Here is an 18,457-nt window from a genome sequence, read left to right on the forward strand (position 1 = left end):
ATCACGAGGTGTCGAAGGGATCAGGTATAAGGTTCCATGGAGTTTTATAGACTTAGCTATAAATGACTAAAAGTTTTACATATTTCAGGTAAGAAAAGAATGCAGCTTTAAAATTTCACTTGTGTTTGAAATGCAGATAACAAAATATCTCTTGTGCTTGTTTTCATGTAGTCTGCGGTTAGCTCTATTGAATGAAGCTAAAGAAGTGAGAGCGGCAGGGCTGCGAGCGCTTCGATATCTCATCCACGACTCCAATATTCTCCAGAAGGTGCTAAAATTGAAAGTGGACTATTTAATAGCTAGGTAAATTTTCTAATTATGTCCACATTATTTATTTATATATATTTTTTGTATTGAGTTTTAGTGTTTATATCATATAACAAAGAATACAGATTTTTGGTTAAAACATTGATGGCTTTATATATATATATACATACCTCCACATATGTTGCCATTGAAAACAAGATAAGCAGAAGTAAACACTCTGGCTTTTCTCATTGTAGACTGGCTAGTTTTTTTCTGTTCTTTTTGAGCATCATGTGTTGGAAATACTTTTATATAGTATGTGTTCTTTTTTTCTGTATTAGTGAGATGCATCTGTATTGGCTGTTTCTTTCTTTTACTGTGTGTTTTATTTTATCAATAGTACATAGCTTATTTACTCGTTGATGTTGATGAAATTGTTGAATAACTGGTGAATAATTCGACTCGGAGCAACCTGGGAAGTCTGATTAGAACTGCTCTTAAGATAGGTTACTTTGTAATCTTTCCGGAAGCTACTACCACATCTTTATCCATTGGAGGACTGGTGGGTTCACACTACCAGCCTTTTGATTCACAGCTCTACACTTAATCACTGCTCTGCCTGCACTGTTTTGTTGATAACTAGGCAGGTAGTTTTCAGTATTTGGCTGTTCTGGAAAACCTGCCTGCCGTAATGTACCAGTCTGTTGATGGACATACACAGTTATTTCTCCTGGAGATACGTAAATGCACACACATAGATGGGAGCTTCAAAAAATTGTGGAAAAATTACGTCATCTGTTAGTTCCATTGTTCCCCAAACTGTTGGAAATCCCCTGTTGTGTGCATGTGTGTGTAGGTGTCGAACTGCTTGGTATGAAGTCTATGTGTTTGAAGTCTTAGTAGATACTACCAGTTTCCCAAAGTAATACACCGATTATTCTCCTACCAGCAATGTATGAGGGGTCCAGGCACTCTGCATTTTCATCAGCACATGCCATTTTCAGTTTTTAGCTACAGCTTTTCTGATGTGATTTTAATTGTGAGTTCTCACTAAGGTGTGAATTTATATTTCCCTAAGGAGTAATGACTTAGATCACATCACATTTCATATGCCTAACTATTTGTATAACCACTCTACTCTGTCATTTGTCCATTAGTAAATTGAATTGTTGTTTTAATGATAGGTAGAAACGAGTTCTTTAAGTGCTGGGTATAAATTTTTTTCCGGCTTATATATTGAAAATATCTTCTCCAAGTCCGCCTTGCCTTTCCTCTTTCAATGGGTCTTTGATGAACAAAAATTCTTAATTAATGAAGTCAATTATATCGGTCTTTTGTTTTTAGCTAGTGCTTTTGGTCATTTGGGAAGCTGTGCTGTGTTTTCTTCTAAAAATGGGTATGAAATTCCTGTCAGATTATCTTAGTACTATGTATTAAAAATACTTTTCATTGATGTTTAGGTTGCAGTGTCACCTTTGTTGGGAATTGAGTAATTGTTATGTATGACTGTCTTTCTGAATCCTGGTTCTCTCTTCTCTTTAGTTGGTCTATTTGTCTTTGTGCCAGTTTCTCACAGGTTTAATCATTGCAACTTAAATAAGTTTTGATAACTCTTTCTTCAGGTCCTCCAGCTTTTCCTACTTGAAACTAGGCTATTCTGGACCATACATTCTCATAGATAATTGTCCATGTTCATAAAATTTGCTGGGAATTTTGCGGGGATTGCATTTGAAGCTCTAGGTCAGTGTTTCCCAAAGTACACAATACTGCCCTGGGATGGTAGGTGTAGGGTAGTGGAATGATCCAGGGGGTCTGCAAAAGCAGATACCTACATTTTATCCTGGATTATAGGCTATAATGCAAAAGGTTTTGATTAGCAGTTGGGGGTGGGGGAAGTGGTAATTGTTGTGTTTCTCAAAAGGGGACAGAAGGACAAAAAAGTTTGGGAACCCATGCTCTAGATGAATTTGGGTCAAATTCACTTCTTAATAAATGGATCTTTCAAGTATTTATTTATTGAAGAATTTAGCTTTTTCCAACATAATTTTATTGTTTTCTTTGTAAAGATTTTACACATATTTGTCAAATTCAGTGTATTTTTATAGTAGCAATGTAATTAATTTTTTCCCTGTAAGTTTCTGAACTCAAATGAAAAATGCTCAGTACTCACCATTATATATGCTACTTGTTATGGACTTTTAGTATATTTTCCATATATATTAAAGTTGCTCCTTTTAATTTTTCTTGACATTCCTAGAATAAATATTACTTGTTAAATGATGCCTTGTTCATATGTATATCTACATTAAACAGAATTCGATTTGCTAATATTTTGCTTAATATTTTTACAACTACGTGCATGAGAGACATCTTCCTGTCTTATAACATCCTTGTCTAATTATGATGCATATTTTCTTTATTAAACATCTACGGAAGTGTTGCTTAATTTTGTATTCTCTGAAATAGTATATATAATTCACAGTTTGGGTTCACGGTCCACAAGCCCTGGGGTCTCTGGGTCACCCTCATTTCTGACTTTTATAACTTAAGGGTTCTCCCTCTACCCACTCAGATTTGCTTAGTCACCACAATGATTCATAGATCTCTGGAAAGCGTGTGCCTCCGGATTACAGATTCATTACAGCCCAAGGCTAATTTGGAAACAGCCAAAGGTGAAGTTTAGGAGGCTGCACACACGTTTCTGTTGTTCTCAAGGACATGTCACCTTATTAGGACCTTGAGCTGTGACTGACAATATTGTCAGTCAAGGAAGTTCATCTGAACGTTGTTCACCACTGTGACTTTTGACAGGATGGTTTGGTCCCTACCTCTCTTACAGAGAAATTAATTTCTTTTTCTATTAAACTTTAATAAGATTTCCAGAGATTAGTAGTATTCAAATAGAAGAAATGCTTTTTAAGTAGCAAACAATATATGTTGTTGATTTAGAATAGCAAGCTGCTTAAACATAAATATAAATGAATTATGCTGCCACATGCATAGACCAAAACTCTTTGGAAATTTAATAATTTGATTAATTTTACAAAGATATGTCTGTGGAATTATTTGATTGAAAATTAATTTTGAGGAAAATTCAGATTTGGATTATATTTAGATAAAATAGAGTTAAGTAGTTTACACATGATTTCTAATTTTACCTTAGAATATTATGTTTAGGCCTGGTTACTATCAGAATTCAACTAAGACATAAGCTTGAAATATTTTGAGTGCGTCATTTTTATAAACGTGTGAGTTTCAGCAAAAACAAGCGAGTAGTATTTTTCAGTAGATTTAACTTCTGGTGCATTGTTCTGTATTATTTATGTGTCGATAAAAGTAGTCTTGTAAATTGTTTGTTATATTGTATTTTTCTAGTTTAAAATGAAATTGTTGTTTTACTACAAGTGTTTATTACTAGAGCTAGATTGGTTACCAAATAAATATTTCTGCATCTTGAAAAACTACATGTATTAAACTTTTTGAAAACATACAATAATGAAGGTGGATCTAATTTAATAGTACTTGCATACAACAAAATTTCACTAAGATTTTAATGAATAATATTTTGTGTATTTATATAGGTGTATTGACATACAGCAGAGCAACGAGGTAGAAAGAACACAAGCACTTCGATTAGTCAGAAAGGTATGCTGTATGTTTGACCAATAAAAATGTCTAGGTTTTCTGTTAAGTGTTTGATGTTTTTAGATTACACTGTCTTGTGAAAACAATAAAAAAAGATTGAATATACATTAAGCATTTTAATTTTGTTAAAATCACATGTAAATTAAATAGATTGAGATAGGTACAGAGTTTTATTTAATGATGTATGGTTGGGTATAGTGAGAAGATTTCTTATAAAATAGCCACTGTAAAGAATCTTCCTTTCAGTTGATATGTAAATATTGTTTTGTTTTGGGAAACAAGGTAACTTTTCTAACCCTGATTTCCTCTTAATTGTTATTCATGGAGTTAAAACTATTAAATGGATGTTCCAAATAGTTACAAACTGGTTACTTTGAAATGAATTTGTTATAATCCATGTGCTAGTAGCAATAAACAATATAGGCCATTGTACAGGATAAAAGGTCACAGTCTAAATTGGACAAAGGGATGTTGAGAACAATCCATAATGCCTCTTATGAGAGTCCTTCAAGTAAAGAAAGCCTTTTGGTTGTTTACTGGGATACTCTTAATGACAGAGGAACAGAATCAACCAAGGATAAAGTTGAAAGATAAGTATCAGGTTTCCATCTGCACATGCATGAGAATCATACACTGTATTTGTGTTTTATGTAAAATGTCTAAAATTAGTTAGCAGTTAAAATTTTCACTCTTTTCCTTTCCCACCTTTTCATTGAATTCATAATCTAACATGTTGGCTTATTGAGTTTGTGTATCAACAAGCTCCCCCTCTTTTTTCTCCAATTGTCTAGCTTGTGGATACAAATAATACCCCAGCAAGGCAAGCCAGAAATAGTAAAAGGATGAGATTGATCTTAAAACAAGTTTGCAAATTTGTTCAGAGTAACATTGAGGACAAGAGAGTTTGCTTAGAAGTAAACTGTTATATCGAGACCATGCATTACTGTTAAAATTTAAATTAGAATTAAGTTTTTTGCTTATTTATATGAGGGGACTTCAAAAGTTTATGGGGAAGATAATTAAAAGATAATATGGTTTCCCCTCTAGGAGCTTTTTACAACTCCCTCTTATAATTCTTCCTTCTGAAGGATTCATGTTACGAGAATTCAACATAAGGTGATTTGTTTTTGGAGAATCCAGAATAACATTTTGGCCGCAGAACTCCTTTTATCTACTCTTAAATTCTGCTGAGTTTTTGTTTAACAGATTGTTTGAAATTTTAAAATGAACTTTGATGTGGGGCATATTAGTACCACATTAGGAATTGAAGTACGAAATAAACATTTATTAATAACAATCAGTAATAAACCCATGACAGAAAATCTAAATAGCCTTTTAATAAACATGACTCTTTTCTAAAAGAAAATTGGGGAAGAATTAGTGCAGAATGGCATTGTTTTAGTTTTTACAAATCTCTTTAATGTCTCTCTTGATAAAAGACCACTTTTGCATTTAATCTTCAGCAATATCACATTTAATTGAGCCTTTTGAAATGTTCATTATATGCTTTTGCTGGAATAAAAACAAAAAAGACAATCTCTTTGTCTTTTTGCAGAAATAATGATAACTTTAGAATTCTGAAAATTATCGTACGGTCTTCAGAATTTCCTGAGCCCCAAATTTTGAATTGCCATCCTAGAAACTGATTTGAAAAGATAAACCAGCTCTCTAAGTGTGTTTAGTTAGAATGAAATTCAGCTCTTTTGGATTATATATGAGATATTTTAAATTTAAAAATTGTTTTGTGAGGTGCTGTTGAGTCATTTCCAGCGCCTAGTCGCCCTGTGCACAACAGAGTGAGCGCTGTCCGGTCCTGCACCGTCCTCACAGTCACTGTGTTTGAGCTCTGTTGCAGCGACTGTCGCTCTTACCTTCCTGAAAGCCTTCTGCTTTTTCGAGGACCTTGTATGTTTCACATAAATTAAAAGTTCACTTATACACTGTCAGTAAAAGTAAACAATAAACAAACTCACTGTCGATTCCAACTCTTAAGTGACCCTGTAGGACAGAGTAGAACTGCCCTCGTGGGTTTCTGAGGCTGTGACTCTCTATGGGAGTAGAAAACCTCACCTTTCTCCTGTGCAGTATTGGTGGTTTTCAACTGCTGACTTTTTTGGTGAGTGGCCCAGCATGCTGAAAATGGTATAATACCACCATAACCAAAAATGTTATTCTGCTGTCCCCTGAAGTGTAGAGCTATTAGAGATACCATGCCCTTTATGAATCCCAGAGCCTGGACAGTTATTTTTGCTCTTGGTATTTTGATATGTGCTAGGGTGGTTCAAAGAATTGTGGAACAATTTTCATGTATCAGTAATGGCTTCTTGCAGCAAAAAAATGAATGTTTTTAGTAACCAAAAGATGCATTTCTTTTTGCCAGAAATAGTTCACAACCCAAAATAGTATAAATATGTGTTAAATATTGATTGCTAGGTCACTTTTTTAATGCATTTATCCAAAATATTTTCAAAGATTTTTAATCTTTTCTAAAAGGAAAGCAAAAATTTGTAACTTTAGGAGTCCTATGAATAATTATGGAATATTCATGTTGTTCTTCTTTTCTTTCACCCATCAGATATGTTTGACATCACTCAGTATTATTTTCTCCGTATTGCACCTGATTCTTTTTGTACATTCTAGCTACCTTCCGTCCTGTTGTTGTTTTCCTCTTATTTCCCTAGTAGTAATTTTCTCACTTGTAAACTGTTATTACTCTAATCTTTATTCTAAATTTTAGTTACTTTCCATCTAATTTATTTAAGCCACCTTATTCTTCATGTATCATTTATTTAGTCACATATTAAGGAAGGGTAGGAGCAGGATTTTTTAAATTGCAAGGAATTTTTTCGATACTACCACTTGCTCTTTATACCCAGCTAAACTCACTGCCCTAAAGTTGGTTCCCACCTCATTTTTGGGACCTTTAAGACACTGTAGAACTGTCCCTTTTGGGCTTCCAAAGCTTTACATTTTACTTGAATATGCAGCTTCATCCTTCTCCTGCTGGAGCACCTGCTAAATTAAAACTACTTGACCGATTAGCAACAGTTCAGTGCATAACCCACTACATCACTGGATTCCATATATACACAGCTACATAGTGGCAAAACTAGAACTAGACTCCAGCTCTTCAGATTTCCTTTCCTTTATTTCTTCACAAGTCCTCTTGGTATTAAGTATAACTTGCCTTGTTTGGCATTCAGAGTCCACTTAAGGCCAATCTAGCTATTTTTGTCTCTTCTGCCTTATAATGCAATAATTATTACTTCCTCCTTATTCTTTTCGTTTTCATTGCTTTGCATATTATATTCTTCTTGCATGCTCAGCTTAAATTTCAGAAATTCCACTTAGAGAACTCAGTCCTTTTGTAACTCTTTTCTATGAATTCCACAAATTTATTACCTATTGCTTAATGCTGGTCTTTGATTCGGTTCACATATGTGATCTTTTGTGGCAAAAAATGGGTTTTGTGGCTCAAACTTCTGTTTTAGTGTAACTCCATTTATAACCCTTTCCTTACTTAATCACAAAGCTTTCTGGGAACGACTCAGAATTTAAGAATTTCTTTGCACATACAAGAATGATTTGATTTGTAAATATTTAAGTTTTGTTTCCCGTAAATAGCACACATGATGAATTAGTTACATATTACTAGACATTTGAGATTCATACAGTATAAAATTTCATACTTAAAATTCTAGGTCATATATGCATCCTCATCTTATTAATAGTTACAGTTAAATCTGTGAGAGCCAGAATTCAGAAGACACTTATTTTGTTTTTCTAAGTCTCACAAGTGTTACTCTCATGACAGTGAAATCTTGCTGATTTCTAGTCGAAAATATTTGAACTTTCTTGCTCTGACTTAACAGAGATTTTGGCTTTCATAGATTTTACAGGATATTCATCCTTTGAAATATCCATATAAACCACAGATGAAAATAGGTGTCTGTAATTTATAAATATTCTGTGGTCTAAATACCGCAATCTCAACAAGTCATTTTTAAAAAATAGGTAATGAAGTAAGTAACTTCTGTTTCTGATTCTCCCTGTTACAGATGATTACTGTGAATGCTTCCTTATTTCCTAGCTCTGTGGCCAACTCGTTAATAGCAGTTGGAAACGATGGACTTCAAGACAGAGACAGAATGGTTCGAGCGTGTATTGCCGTTATCTGTGAACTAGGTCAGAATTTTCGTCTAGTATTGAAAATGTAGTAGTTTAAAGAGAATACTTCACATTTCTTAATGCCTTTAATACAATGATATTTTTTTAGATATTGACGTAAAGGTATGAAAAAATAGGTCATTCCTGAGCGAAGTAGAGGACTTGTAGCTTAACAATAATTCCAAATCACATTAATTTTTCTACATTTTGAGGCTTTATTTAGAAAATTATTTCTACTTAGGAAAAATTATCATTTTAAATATTAAGGCAGTATGTTTTCTCATCAAAAGTAGAAATTATGTAGGGTACATTAACTTTTGATAGAACTAAAAATAAAGTTGACATAAACAGAAATAGAACCAAACCCTGTCATTGAGGGTTTTAAATGCTGTTCATATCATAATACCTTTTGTTTTTAGAGACATGATCAGAAATGTGACTCCATAAAATTTAGAGAAATAATAATAATGAAATTATATATGTCAGTTGTCTTACATACTTCTATAGTTATATGTTATAAATACGTATGCATATTTTATTATAACAAAATAATGCAAATAAAGTGAAGAAATTAATTCAAGAACTGGAGAAATGTCATTTTCAAGCTAAGGAGTAAAACAGTATATGGGTTTGAGTCTTAATGAATTAGAAGCAAGGTAGATTATTATTAAAGTTGAAACCTGTATTGAATGGAAAGAACAATGAAATGCACAAATATTAGAAATTAAAATTCAGAAAAAATATAAAAATGAAGAGGATGCGGTAAAACATTTTTTTAATTATAAGATAATTGATATATTAAACTATCGGTGAAATAAATTATGGAGGGGATTTTAATTTTCAGTTGACTGAAAAAGTAGAAAGTCTTATTTCCTAAGTAGTTCCGCAAATGGATCTTGGACTCTCACTGTCATCCATAGCCTTCTGCAAACCTGATTCTCACACATTAGACTCTGACCCTAATCCCTCATTTGACTTTGGGTTATATACTTGAAAATCCTTCTGCGTGAATGATGATGGTGTGCTTCTTCAGTGTGCTTCTTCCAAGTGGACTTAGTTGACATCTCACTTAGATGGCTGCTAGTTTGGAGACAAATCTTTAAGATCTCAGAAACTATTTTATCTAATAACTGGGCACCATCTAATTTATTCACCGCATTTTTCTGTAGCACCCGTCTCTGTATTCCCTTCCTGAGGATGAGTAGTGAGCAGGGCCATGATGTAAGAACTAATTGTTCTGAAGTTGGAGCTAGGATGTAGTGTAAGCCAAAAACTTATTCCTGGATCTGTGTTTTGTTTTTTCAAATTTATTAGGACTGAGGAAATAAGCCTCCAGTGAACCACCTATATCAATGGAGTGATAGAAAAGTGGTTACTAAACATGGTGGGTTAGAGAGTTGAATGTAGAAGATCAAAGGCATGAATTTTACTTGAACAGTTAAAACTATGTCAGCAGGTCCCCCCTATGGCGCAGCCTGATCTTGTTTCCAAATTTTTATGTATTTTTTTGTTTGTACATATTAGGGTGTATCTCAGAGGCATTAGGTCATTGGAGGTCACCCTCTTGAAGTTGTGTTATATGTATTTTTGATTTTTAGTAGATGAAACCCAGGATTGATGAACCTATAGAGATAGGAAATAGAATAAGGGTTAGGGGGGTGGGGTGGGGTATAGAAGTGGTGATGGGGTGAAAGGGCGACGATGTCAAGGAGTCCATGTAGAAAAAGAATGTTTGGAAACTGATTGTGGTAGCAAATGTACAATTCTGAGTGATTTGAACTATGGAATGATATATATATATATATTAGTTCCTAACTAATAATAAAATTTTTTAGTAGAAAATCTGCTAAATACAAGATTCTTTGAAGTCACTTTGTCTTAATTTTTTTCTAGGAATAGATAACTAATGTGGAATAAACATGTTTTAGAATATTGAAAAGGTTGAACCTACTCATGTTTTAAATGAAATTAATGTTTATACATATACACCACATATCCATATAGATGTGAAAAGTTAAAAGTCAGAAAATTATTTTGTTGACATAGAATATTTTGATGAAATAAACCTTTGGTCTTAATCTGAAGGTAAACGAACTCTCTAGTAGTACTACCTCCTTTTGACTCTTAATCAGAATTGTTCTGATTAACTTCTCAGGAGATAAATAAATTTTTCATATTGAAAAGGAGGTACAATTCCAATCATATCACATATAGGAAATGGGATTAACTGAAAAATAATTTATTTAATAGATAATTTTTGTATATTGGAATGATTGGTTTCTTTTGTTTTCTGTAGTATTCAGTAAATACAATAGAAAAGGTAATATTATTTGTCAAACAAAAATTAATTATATGCAGCATATAAACTTAATTTAAAGAATTTTAAGTGTTTGAGGTTGATAATTCTGGTTTCCAATTTTCGAATGCAGTCTCTTAATGGCATAACTAATCTGAATGGAGAAATCAGTGTAGTGATTGCCTGTGTGATGGAAGGAGATGGCACCTTTGGAAAGTGAAAAAACTGCTGTGTCCTGGCCAGGGCATTGGTTACAAGGAAGTGCCATGTATTTACCGTCAGCATTAAGATCATTGTACTGTTGGCAGTTATATATTAATTTAGATAAAACAAAAGACACAGAATTTTGAAATTTTGCTCAAAGAATATGCAAGAGAGCGCTAACTTTGAAAGTATTTTGTAAAAGAGTAAATGGAGGGTAAAAGGAAGATGTTCTCAGATTTAAAAAGAAAATAAATCTAGCCACTAAGAGATTGAAAAATTAAAAGTTTATGGAGTTGTAGACCATGATACTGAAAACAAGTTTACATAAAAAGTGCAACAGTCATTTTAGGAAGCATGCTGAGATGATTGATCAAACATTTGACATGTAAATGAAATTGATTATCTTAAACCATTCTCAATTTCCTGACTGGGTAAAAAAAGAAATGTCAATTATGCACTCTTTTAAAATATACACATAGGCACAGAAGGAAATGCCTAAGGGAGTAAAAGAGTTTCAAGCTTAAAATCATGATTAAAGTGGGTGCATATCATAACAGTAAAGATAGAGAAGTAAAATATTCCAATTTAGAACAAATTTAAAGTCAAGTTAGATGTCAGGTAAAAGGGGTGAAACAGACACAGGGTTAATTATCCTTGCTTTGGGTAGCTTAGGGTCTTGGGTAGCTTATTGGATAGCAGCATTTCTCAACCTGTGGGTCGCGACCCCTTTGGGGGGGTTGAGTGACCCTTTCACAGGGGTCGCCCAATTCATAACGGTAGCAAAATTACAGTTATGAAGTAGCAATGAAAGTAATTTTCTGGTTGTAAGGGTTCGCCGCAACATGAGGAACTGTATGAAAGGGTCGCGGCATTAGGACAGTGGAGAACCAGTGGGTTAAAGCATTGGACTCCTCACCACAAAGCCTTTGACAGTTCCTACCACCAACTGCTCCACTGAGAAAGCAGTCTGCTTCCATAAAGATCCACAGCCTTGGAAGAGCTCTGTGGAGCAGTTCTACTCTAGCCGATAGGACCAATTTATGTTGGAATTGACTTAACAACTCTGAATTTGGGTAATCCCTGCTTTATAAATGTTACAAAATAATTCAAGTGCATTAAATAAATTGGGGAAATAATGCAGCAACTTCTTAATAAATTCACTTTATCCAGAAAGTTTTTCAGTCAGAAAGGAAACTGAATTTTAATGGAAAAGCCTAGAATTCTGATGATGTTTTATTAATTCTCCCCAATATAATATTTAAGTTTTTTCTCTTTTATTTTAGCACTTCAGAATCCAGAGGTGGTGGCCCTTCGAGGTGGACTAAATACCATCTTAAAAAATGTGATTGATTGCCAATTAAGTCGAATAAATGAGGCCCTCATTACTACAATTTTACACCTTCTTAATCATCCAAAGACCCGGCAATATGTGAGAGCTGATGTAGAATTAGAGGTAGGAACTTCATATTCTTTTCAGTTTTAAAATATGACTTTAAATATATAGTCTTTGAAATTAAAAAAAATAATAAATGTAGCATAGCATTATCAAAACTAACTGAAACTGGGTTATTCCCTGCAATATTTTATAGTTCATGCAGTTTAGTCTAATAATGTCCTGTAGAATATTTTATCAGTGTGTAAACTGTAGTTTATTTTCTCATGTATAAAAATGTTGCTAAGCAAATTAGAGTACAAATTATAGAAGGCATTTTCCTATTTAAGAAAACTGTTTTAAGGGCTTTAGTACATTGTGTGTTAATAACCCTGCTACTTACTCACTGTTCATTAAGCCAGACTAAAATTCCCTAAATGTGGAAGCACTTTATTAGCACCTGGGATTACCTTTTATAATAGAAAGAGAATACTTATATTTTAAAAATACTTCACATTATAACTTTTTCATTAATTCAAACAAAACTGTTTACAGTCAGTCTAATGTTAAAAGCTGTTGTATACTCATCTTTCTGAAAAGCTTTACTGAGGGTGGAACAGTCATCACAGACTAATCTTTCACTTGATTTGTGGGAGTGTGTTATTGCATATCACGTTCAGGATAGGTTTAAATCAAGAATTTCTTTGGGTTTGTATCTGGAATTATGGAAGGTACACAAGGATTTTTGTTCTCTAATTTTATACGAAAAGCCTTTTATGACACCTGTCTTAAAGGTTATATATTACTGATTTTATTAGTGCAATAGGACAATTTGGAATTGTAAAATTGACAAAAGCTTATAGCATTAATGAATCAATTAAATACAATATTCTTTTTAATAAGTGGTTTCAAATGTGTAATTTATGGTAGTTGTAGGAAATACACAATTTTCAAAAAACCTTTTAAGTGTATGTTTAGATTTTCTTTATCAAGTAAATTTCTAATTTTAAAGTTGGATAGATAATTGCACTGAGAAGATACGTAATATGTAACAGTTCTTTCTTTTGTTCCCATATAAGTGTGTGGCAGATTAGTAAAGCTTTTATATAAATGAAAAAACCTCAAAGATTATGGTAGACTTTTTAAGTAGACTGATGACTTTTCCTTTAGAATCACAGCCGTTGCTTCCTTTTATCTTAATAAGATTGCCAAGTAGCAGAAATGAGAGCCTTGACTTTGGGCCCTGTAGATCTTGGGGGTTTTGTTTGTTCGTCTGTTTGTTCTTGGTTTTGCTCTACAACATATTAATTTTATGACGTTGGTCTCTCTTGGATCCATGTTCTTTATAGGTAAAACGAAAGTCATGATTCTTACCTCAAAGAAAAGTGATGAAGAAAAAATACAGTAATAATAAAGTAGTAGTTGTTGGAGCAGCTAACACTTAGGTAAAACTTACAAAGAGTTAAGTAGTATTCCAGGTGCTTTACATAATATGCTCCTCCGTATAGAGTACTTACGTGGTTCATGTCTTGGCTATTACTTAATAATCTTTTATTTCATCACCTGAGCCTAATGTATCATTAACTAACTGAAAATTATATGAAAGAGCTTCAAAAAGTTCCTGAAAAAAATTCCACTGTCTTTTAATTCAACTCTTGGAAATTCCCTGTGTGTCTTTCAAACAAGGAGTCCCTGCGGGATTCATATGGTTAATGTGCTCATTTGCTAACTGAAAGGCATCTCCAAAAAAAAACGACCATTGAAAATCCTATAAAATACATATGGAAAAGTGGAATGAAGAGATAATGGAATTTTCCCACAAACTGATGCCCCTCCTTGTTCTACTTGGATACATTTTGGATCACTGCAAGTCAGAAAATGCTCCATAATAGACTTGGGAAAGCAATGAGGATCTTAGGGAAATTCAGAGAAGAAAATCAGAATTGTGGAGAAGATTCACAGTTGTCCTTGGGGCACCTGCAGAGCGTTGGGCAGTGGAGAAAGATTATAGGAACCGCCCTACAGGAATGAAGAGTGCTTGGCATGGTTCTCATTTGCCCCTTCTGACTTTTGCTGAAATATGTTATGCAGGGTAAGAGTTGTATGTCTGAACCTCGGGAAAGCTCAGTGCAATATGTGCTGTAGTCTCCCAGGCACAGAGTACAGGTGTCCCAGGAGGATGGTCCATGGGCTGGGGTTGAAAGGCCTTCAAAGAATAGTTACACTGCTCTGATTGGCTACAAGTGCTTTTTTGCCCCTGGCTATCCTTGCTGATTCAAACCCAGAAGCTGAGGATACTGCAAGGGCTTCCCTGCGATAAGATAGCCCAGGAAGAGCTTTTGAAAACTTGATGGTGCTAAAGTGACATAATTGAATATGTCATGGCTAATCTCTTAAGTGACCTTTTCTAAATTCTGAACATGTGTTGAAATGTGTAGGAAAGAACAAATCTTACTACTAAAGAGTAAAATACTCCGTAATCTCTCTCTTGGACGTACAGGGGGATGGCAAACATTAAAAACTTGAGGAGACCAGAGGTAGTCTTAGTCTTACCAGAATTACTTCCGGGGTGGGTGCACTTATTTTCTGACGAGAATAAGATGATCGACCGCCTTTATTTGCTTGCCTGTCTTGTGGAAAGAAGAACAAACAATCTCTAGTGGAAGATAACATTATTTGGAACTCGTTGGTTTTCTTTTTTAATTTATGAAGTCTAGCATTCAAGCAAAAATTTGTTAATAGAAAAAGACCAGGTATAAACATAACAATTGTGAGGATAGCTCTGTTGTACATACAGTCGCTATGAGTCATAACCAACTCTAGGATACCTAACAACAGAAACTTATTACTAAACTCCTACCCCCTCAAGAAACCATTCTTATTTTTTAAATCATTTTATTAGGGGCTCATACAACTCTTATCACAATCCATACATACATCAATTGTGTAAAGCACATTTGTACATTCATTGCCCTCATCCTCAAAACATTTGCTCTCCACCTAAGCCCCTGGCATTAGCTCCTCATTTTTCCCTCCCCGCTCTCCACTCCCTCATGAACCCTTGATAGTTTATAAATTATTATTTTGTCATATCTTGCACTGTCTGACGTCTCCCTTCACTCACTTTTCTGTTGTCCATCCCCCAGGGAGGAGGTCACATGTAGATCCTTATAATCGGTTCCCCCTTTCCAACCCACCGTCCCTCCACTCTCCCGGTATTGCCACTCTCACCACTGGTCCTGAAGGATCATCTCTCCTGGAGTCCCTGTGTTTCCAGTTCCTATCTCTACCAGTGTACATCCTCTGGTCTAGCCGGATTTGTGAGGTAGAATTGGGATCATGATAGTGGGAGGTGAGGACGCATTTAGGCACTAGAGGAAAAGTTGTATGCGTCATCGTTGCTACATCGCACCCTGACTGTCTCGTCTCCTCCCCAATACCCTTTCAAGAAAGAATTCTATAGAAAGTGACCCACTAACTAGCCAGATTAATGTGTTCAGGAAAAGAGGAAGAAAAAATAATAGGGTAATGGAAAATTGAAATGTATAAGAATCCAAGGAAAATTTTACTAATAAAAGAGTAATATCTGAAATTCAAAACTTAGTGAAATTAAGCAGTCACCTTAGACGAGAAGAGACCCTCAGTAAACTGGAAGGAAGTCAGTGGGGTGCAGTGACTTCCTTGATAAAGCTCTTCAAGCAACAATCTTTGTAATTCTCACTAAGATTGCATGAGATCCTGCAAATTTGTGTATTTCTACTGTTTTGAGTAAGAAGATGAGAAAAGATTTAGACAGGATTATATGATTCAGTTGTGAGTGATTGTTAACTAGGTATTTGTGATTGTAAAAACTTGGAACTCTAATTTGGGAGTTGGTTGATTTTGCCCTCCTATTGGATAGAAAACAATTCATCTCAGGAGCAGGTATGGGTAGGGCAGGGTGGGGCAGCCGGGGCTTAATACCGTCAAGAAAGAAGAGGCAGAAGTGCAGCACATCCTCAGGACCCTAGGGTTTCTGTATGTTGAGCCTCTTCACTTCGGAGATGGAGATCAGTGAAAGTAGACATGTGTCTGGAAAGTAACAGCTGCAACACCAAGAGCATGTGGCTCGGAGGGAGAAAGCCTTCCAGAAACGGAGCGCCCCCAGGCCCTTCATCAGGGAAATTAGGTTTGTCAACCCACAGAACCAAGTTGAGCACCTTCTGACTGAGGATTGCAGGAGATTAGGGTCCCTTTTGGCAATACTAAGAGAGCTAGGTAACACTGGGTGGAGCAAGGCAGGGACCAAGGGGCATATGGTCGAGAAGGTGAGGACCAGAGGAAGTCATGCCTGGCTGGATAAACTGTATCTTGAACATTTCTGATCCTGAATTGAATGTATCCTGTAATACCCTTAGTAAGCCCCGTAATCATGAGTATTGTCTGTGAGTTCATGTGGTCATTACAATGAATTATCAAATCCAGCAGAGAAGTAGGGAGTGCCTTGGGAGGGACAGTTAGTACCAGAATTGGTAAAGGAGGTTAGCAGGTGGAGACGTGTCTGACCTTTTTCCCTCATAAGAATCAGTCTGTGGCTAATGGTATTTGGGTTCTACTTTCAAGTAACAGGAGGTCAGACACTGCCCCCATTCCATTCTTACAAAGGCGAATAAAATTATCCAGAGTAAAGCACAGAGAAATTAAAAGAGAGAAGGGGATAAATAAGAAAAGGGCAAACGGATGCACTGAATTACCATTTGGGGGTAGGACAGAGAAATAGATGAAAGCAGTTACTAAAGAGGCCATGGCCAAGCTTGCTTCGTAAACTCATGCAAGTTCATATTCGTGAGCTCCGAAAGCTCCAGAAAAGGTAATCCAAGCAAAACGGCATATAATGCTGAACTGTATGAAGAATTCAGAATCAGGTCTCTGATGAAGACCAAAAGACAATAAGCCTGTACTTTGAATTACCCTTGAACACAAAACAAAAGTTCTCACAAATGGACAAGTAAGCGACATCATGGTAAATGATGTCAGAGGGTTTCATTTTACTTCGATACACAGTCAGCAGTCAGTATCCGTGGGAACAGCAGTCAATAAATCAAAGGATGTGTTGTTGCATTGGGCAGATTGACTGCAAAATAACTCTTCAGTATTAAAAAGCAGAAGTATCACCTTAAGGACTAAGGCGTGCCTGCCTAGCTCATGGCATGGTATTTTCAATGGTTTCATGTGAAAGCTGGGAGACTAATCAGGAAGATTGAAGAAGAATTGATGCGTGTGAATTACGGTGTTGGTCAAGGATGTTGAAAATACTCAGGACCGCTAGAAGTACAGACAAATCTGTTGTGGGAGAGGTGCGGCTGGACTGCTCCTTAGAAATAAGGTCTCTTCAGTCCTTCGACAGAAAGAACCCATTAGATAGAGGCAAGGGAACTTGGGAAGGGATGAAAAGCTCCAGAGAAAGTAGACCTACGAGTAAACGGAAAAGGATGCTGAATGTTAAAAACAATATAGTAATGCCTTATATATTTAAAATTATATGTCGATGTATTACCACAATAATGTATTTGTCAAGAGTTTGGCTGAACATGCACAGTGGTTCTAAAGTTCTAAATTGATGAGTGAATTTAGCAAGGGTCAAATTACAAAAATAAATTGGTTTTGTTATACGATTTCATTGTTAAAAAATAGGCAAAGTTAATTTATGATGTTAGAAGATCGGGTAGCTTGTTTGAGGATAGTGACTGAAAACGGATTAGTTGTAAGAGGGTCTTTGAGGATATTGATAACATTTATTCAACTGGAGCTGGTGCTCAAGTGTGTAGTTTGAGGAAATCTACAAACATCAACTCTGAATTATGTACAACTTTGTGTATATAATGCCTCAGGTGAAAAGTTCAAAACGCCTTTTGTACAATGAAAAAGTTGCCCCAGATTTCTATAATGGTTTTTAAAAAGATGGTCTCTTAAGATGTAAACCCAATTAAAGATGAGAAGTGGGATTATTTTACCTTATTGAAGTTACTGTTAGTATTATTTGAAGGATGCCTTTTATAATAAGGACTTTTTTCTTTTTTTTTTTATTAGCGAATATTAGCACCTTATACTGATTTTCACTACAGGCACAGTCCAGATACAGCTGAAGGACAGCTCAAGTAAGTACCGCCTGTTCCTAGTCCATTGACGGTGTGTATCGACATTAAAGATGCTAGATGTAACTGACTACATGCAGAGCCAGAGAAAAGTGACTTCACACAGATTATTTATTAATGTTTTAAGTCATTTTATTGGGGGCTCGTACACCTCTTTTCACAAGCTGTACATACATTGTGTCACGCACATTTGTACATTTGCTGCCATCATCATTCTCAAACCATTTTCTTTCTACTTGAGACCTTGGTGTCAGCTCTTCATTTATCTTCCTCCCTCACGAACCCTTGATAATTTATAAATATATTTTCAAAGCTTGCACTGTCCGATGTCTCCCTTCATCCACTTTTCTGTTGTCTGTCCACCAGGGAGAAGGTTTTATATATAGATCATTG

The 18,457-nt window shown here is 35.1% G+C and overlaps 1 protein-coding gene across 2 annotated transcripts in view; it reads left to right on the forward strand.

Moving 5' to 3' along the window:
- RICTOR (RPTOR independent companion of MTOR complex 2) overlaps positions 1-18,457 on the forward strand; it is an 84,957-nt gene that overhangs the window by 12,641 nt on the left and 53,859 nt on the right. For both annotated transcript variants that reach the window (XM_013008655.3, XM_013008654.3), the window contains exons 3-7: positions 172-303; positions 3,828-3,891; positions 7,950-8,076; positions 11,842-12,011; positions 18,000-18,067. In XM_013008655.3, the coding sequence (XP_012864109.1) occupies positions 172-303; positions 3,828-3,891; positions 7,950-8,076; positions 11,842-12,011; positions 18,000-18,067 (561 nt within the window). The remainder of the gene's footprint in view (positions 1-171; positions 304-3,827; positions 3,892-7,949; positions 8,077-11,841; positions 12,012-17,999; positions 18,068-18,457) is intronic.

The sequence above is a fragment of the Echinops telfairi genome, unplaced genomic scaffold (genome assembly GCF_000313985.2).
Source record: "Echinops telfairi isolate 266 unplaced genomic scaffold, ASM31398v2 ScPeMD7_7469;HRSCAF=8507_1, whole genome shotgun sequence".
Classification (NCBI taxonomy): Eukaryota; Metazoa; Chordata; class Mammalia; order Afrosoricida; family Tenrecidae; genus Echinops; species Echinops telfairi.